Source organism: Macrobrachium nipponense, chromosome 43, assembly GCF_015104395.2.
Source record: "Macrobrachium nipponense isolate FS-2020 chromosome 43, ASM1510439v2, whole genome shotgun sequence".
NCBI lineage: Eukaryota > Metazoa > Arthropoda > Malacostraca > Decapoda > Palaemonidae > Macrobrachium > Macrobrachium nipponense.
This window is the reverse complement of record NC_061104.1, coordinates 32,308,805-32,313,095: the sequence shown is the minus strand read 5'-3', so window position 1 is coordinate 32,313,095 and position 4,291 is coordinate 32,308,805. Positions and strand designations below refer to the sequence as shown.

Below are 4,291 nucleotides of genomic sequence, written 5' to 3'. Positions count from 1 at the left end.
GAATTTATGTCTATTTCCATTGTTACCCTGTCATATATATTGTAATGTAAATTTTTATTAGTATGTTTAGTCGTCTTAGAGAAGTCTTAATCTAATGCAAAACCAGTCAGGTTGAACACTTTGGGCTTCATTTACACTTGATATGCAACTACATCTCACATGTTATGGAGATTTTATACACAGACACTCACAACACACACACACACGTGCATAAGGGCATGCATATCTATGTGTACATGTGAGTATGTTTGTGTGTTTGTATGCAATTAATTCAATTTTTTAACGGATAAATTTTTAGGTGAAATTTTAAGTGTGCCATCGCCCCCCCTCACTACTTATTTAGTTCCTAGCTGACCAACCCAGGGGTGCCCGGGAACACTGAATGGCAACCGATATACTCTCTCTCTCTCACTCTCTCTTGCTTCTCCCCCCTAACACCCCCTCTACTATCTCTCTCACTTCCTCTCCCTCTCACTCTCTCCCTTTCCTGTTAAGGAAGTTGCTTCGATTACATTGCCGAGCATTTTTGACATTTTATATTTCACCCATACTATTGGGCAGAACTTGGACTTAATGAGCATCGGAAGTGTCACTATTCATTTCAGCGACCTCGAAAACTTTGAATTAGACATTCATATTCGCCATTTTTTACATTTTATTTTTCAACCCTTTTCAACTGCCCTTTCTATCGGGGCTGATCTTGGCCTTAAAGGGCATCAGGAGTGTTGCTATTCACCTCAGCAACCCGAGAAAACTCTGGATTAGAGACACTAATATCTGTCGTTTTGGAAGCCCTTCCCACCCCCACCCATTTTGGTGCCTTTTTGTGTTAGAGATGTCTTACTCCCACAGTGTTATTTTCCAGATAGTAAGTCATACGTACTGTAAGTTTGGTTGAAATTGCTCGATGTGTTGCAACGTTATGCTAGAACACACACACACACACACATACATACTTTCATTTTTATAAATATAGATTACTATTAGCTAAATACACTTTTGCTTTGGGTTTTTTAATCAGTCTTTCCTTTTCCAAATTTCAAATGTCTTTGTATTAACTTAAGACGTGATAAAAAAAAGTCCAACAAAGTTATCTGCTCTTTTAACAAGTGATTAATTAATCTTTGTTTAGTTTGAATCATTTGCGAATTATTTGTGGAGAGAATTGGTTTGTGAAGGTGCTTTTGTATTTGTTCTGAGTGTTTTTTCATGTCTAAACGATATTTCTCTTTTTATAATATAGAACGAGATCTGTCTAACTTGCTTAAAAGTAACTTTGAAAATTGTAACAATTACAAGAAAGTTCTCGGTAGCTGGTGGTGACCTTGTAATGCAAAGAATCACACACACACAGATATAATATACATACATACACACATATATATTTATATATATATATAAATATATATATATATATATATATATATATATATATATTTTATTTTACAAGAAGCATTGTTACTATTAGGATCGTTATTATAGACGAAGAATTTTGTCTCGATTTATAAAGCAACTAGAAACGAACAAAAACTTTCAGTAACGATCCCAATGACTTTTTAATAATTATCTAAAAAACAAGGATTTATGGCAAAATTTAAGTTTACTAACTCAAAAGAAAAAAAAACGTTCATATTCTTAAGGCCAGCAAACAAGTAGTTAATATACCTGGAAGAACTATAATTTAAAGTGCGGCGATTTTAATGTGGACTTGAAATGCTTAGAGAGTAACAGAGCTTTTCGATCTATTACGTTTTGTATATTGTAACCAAGGCCTACACAAGCAAATACAGGAGAGAGAGAGAGAGAGAGAAGAGAGAGAGAGAGAGAGAGAGAGAGAGGTGCCACAACATTTGTTTGAGCATTCATCTAAAGAAAAATCGTGAGTGCTGATCGAATTTTTTTTTTCCAGGTAATGAAAAACAATTTCAGATAAAATTGTAACTGAAATACGGTATTATAGATCTATAGCCTAAATCACTGGGTCAGGTGGGAGTCACAAGCACCCAAAGTTCCCTACTATCTGGCTATTAGGTGGCCCAGACTCAATGAAGTTTGCAATTATGTTTTCTCAATTTGTAGGAGTTAATATGTATATGTACATCCAACTTCAAAACACAATACTGGATGTGAATAGGAATTAACCTATAATTAATCATATTTCTTTCCTTCTTGTATCTAAATCTGTTGCTGCATCAGATTATTTGTCATGTCTTACCATAGGCACTCCTATTAATTCCCCCATTTTCTCATTTTTCATTGGCAGTGTTATAAGAACTTGACCTCGAGCACTGGATCTGTTTCGGAGCAAGAATTTTCTGGACTAAGTTGCCGGAAACATGAAATTCGCATCCAGGCTGGTGGGCCCATTGTGTTCACATGCCAAGATCTAGTCCTAGAGGTGGCATCCCAACAGTATTGCGTGTCCATAGATGGGATAAAGAAAGGGAAACCAAAAAGTTCGGTTAGCAGTTATGCTGAGGATGGTGATGCTCCCGCGAAGAGGAGGGGCAAAAGGGGACTTGCAGAGCGAAGTAATGACCCAGGCAGCGAACCAGGAAAGGCAACTGGAAGGGTTGAGAAAAAATTAGAAGAGATGGAGGCTAAACTAGAACAGGCGAAGGCACTGGGAGAAGAACGAATGGCTCGGAGTCTGACCATGAATGGAGAGAAGCCCAAGGGAAGACTGGGAGACCTGAAGAGCAATTACAATCAAAATATGCTTAAACAGAAGCCGTCCAGTAGTGCGGGAAATAACAAAAATATGAAAAGGCTGGAGAAATTAACTTTGAAGTTGCAAAAACAGGAAGCGGGAATTTTAAAAATAGAAAAGAAAATGACCAAGTTGCAAGATAACCCAAATAAAACAAAGCAGTTGGTTAAGCTAAGAAAAAAAGTAAATAACCTCAGATCTAAATCTGAGAAACTGCAGAACCAAATCAATAAACTGCAATCACTTTTGGAGACGACTACAAATGGTTACTATGACGCTAATGATCCTGATCATGCAAATGATGTCAGTGGTGATGATTCGCCAGATGGCGACAGTGACAACGATGATACGAATGATCCTGATCATTCAAATGATGTCAATGGTGATGATTCCCCAGATGGAGACAGTGACAACGATGGAACGAATGATTCTGATCACTTAAACGATGCTAATGGCGATGATTCGCCAGATGGTGATGGCGATGACGACGACTGGCCAAAATTAGGGAACTGGACAACACCCGTGAACGAAGGGATTGCTAAACCTAAAGGGGAACGGTTGGGGAAAGAGAACGAGAGGAATTTTGGGAGGAGGGGAAAGGGCGAAGGGAAGGACAACCGAAAGAAGCAGTCTTTCTGTGGGCCTCAAGGCCAACCTATTACCGTCAACTCTAAAACTGGAGAAATAAGTCTTTCAGTGCGCCCAAAGGGCCCAAAGAAAGGAAGTGGGGGGAAGCCTTCAAAGCCTGCAGCGGTGGTGATGATTCCTTCTGAGGTTAAATACACTTGCTCATGGATTCCTGCTTCCCCTTAATGTAACAAGAGGACAAAGGTTCCCAATGTAGGTCCTCCTGAAGTTAATTATCTTTGTTCTTGGCGTCCTTCATGACCTTGAAATAACAAAGAGGAAAATTTCAAATGCAGGTCCTTATAAATTTTAAGGAGCAAAAGGTAAAAAAATCTCAAACATAATCGTAATGCCTTTTTCAGTAGTATGGAAACTCTCTAAGATTGAACTTCCTGGGCATCTATTAATCAAGGAGGTTTTTTGTGTATCCTTTGGTTAAAACAAGACATTTTCTTTGCGAGGCGATTAGTAATCTGTTTTAGATTTATATTTAAAGTTTCTGGATATGAAAGGTAAAATAAAAGGTTTAAAACGTATTATTTTTTGTTTTATTCATTTCTATCACCTCAAAGATCTCATTTCACTACAACAATGGTATTTCCCAAAGGCTAAATGCAAAGCATACTCATTTCGCAACATTATGTTATCTTGAGTATATCATTTTAAAACTTTGATGTAATACATAACATACTTTGGACTTAGCGTCTGTCAAAATCCCTTCAAGTGCACTGAAAAAATATAGACGACTGCGAACTTGCCAAAATTACCTTTCGAACTAAAAATCTAGCTGAATGAACGATAATGTAAAAATGCCTCTGTACAATCTTGTCTAAAAGGCTGTGAAAAAGCTGACCGATTTATACTCTGATTTTCGACATTTTTCTCACATTTTTCATTTGAAAACTTACCGTATACCTTGAGGATATCTGATTTCAACTTTAGATAATAAAATCT

At 37.2% G+C, this 4,291-nt stretch overlaps 1 protein-coding gene across 1 annotated transcript in view; it reads left to right on the top strand.

Annotated features, from left to right (window-relative positions):
- LOC135213949 (AAC-rich mRNA clone AAC11 protein-like) overlaps nt 1–3,820 on the top strand; it is a 7,961-nt gene extending 4,141 nt beyond the window's left edge. Inside the window, exon 2 of the mRNA XM_064248035.1 lies at nt 2,264–3,820. Coding sequence (XP_064104105.1) covers nt 2,264–3,523 — 1,260 coding nt within the window. The 3' untranslated portion in view covers nt 3,524–3,820. The remainder of the gene's footprint in view (nt 1–2,263) is intronic.
- The last annotated feature ends 471 nt before the right edge of the window (nt 3,821–4,291 follow it).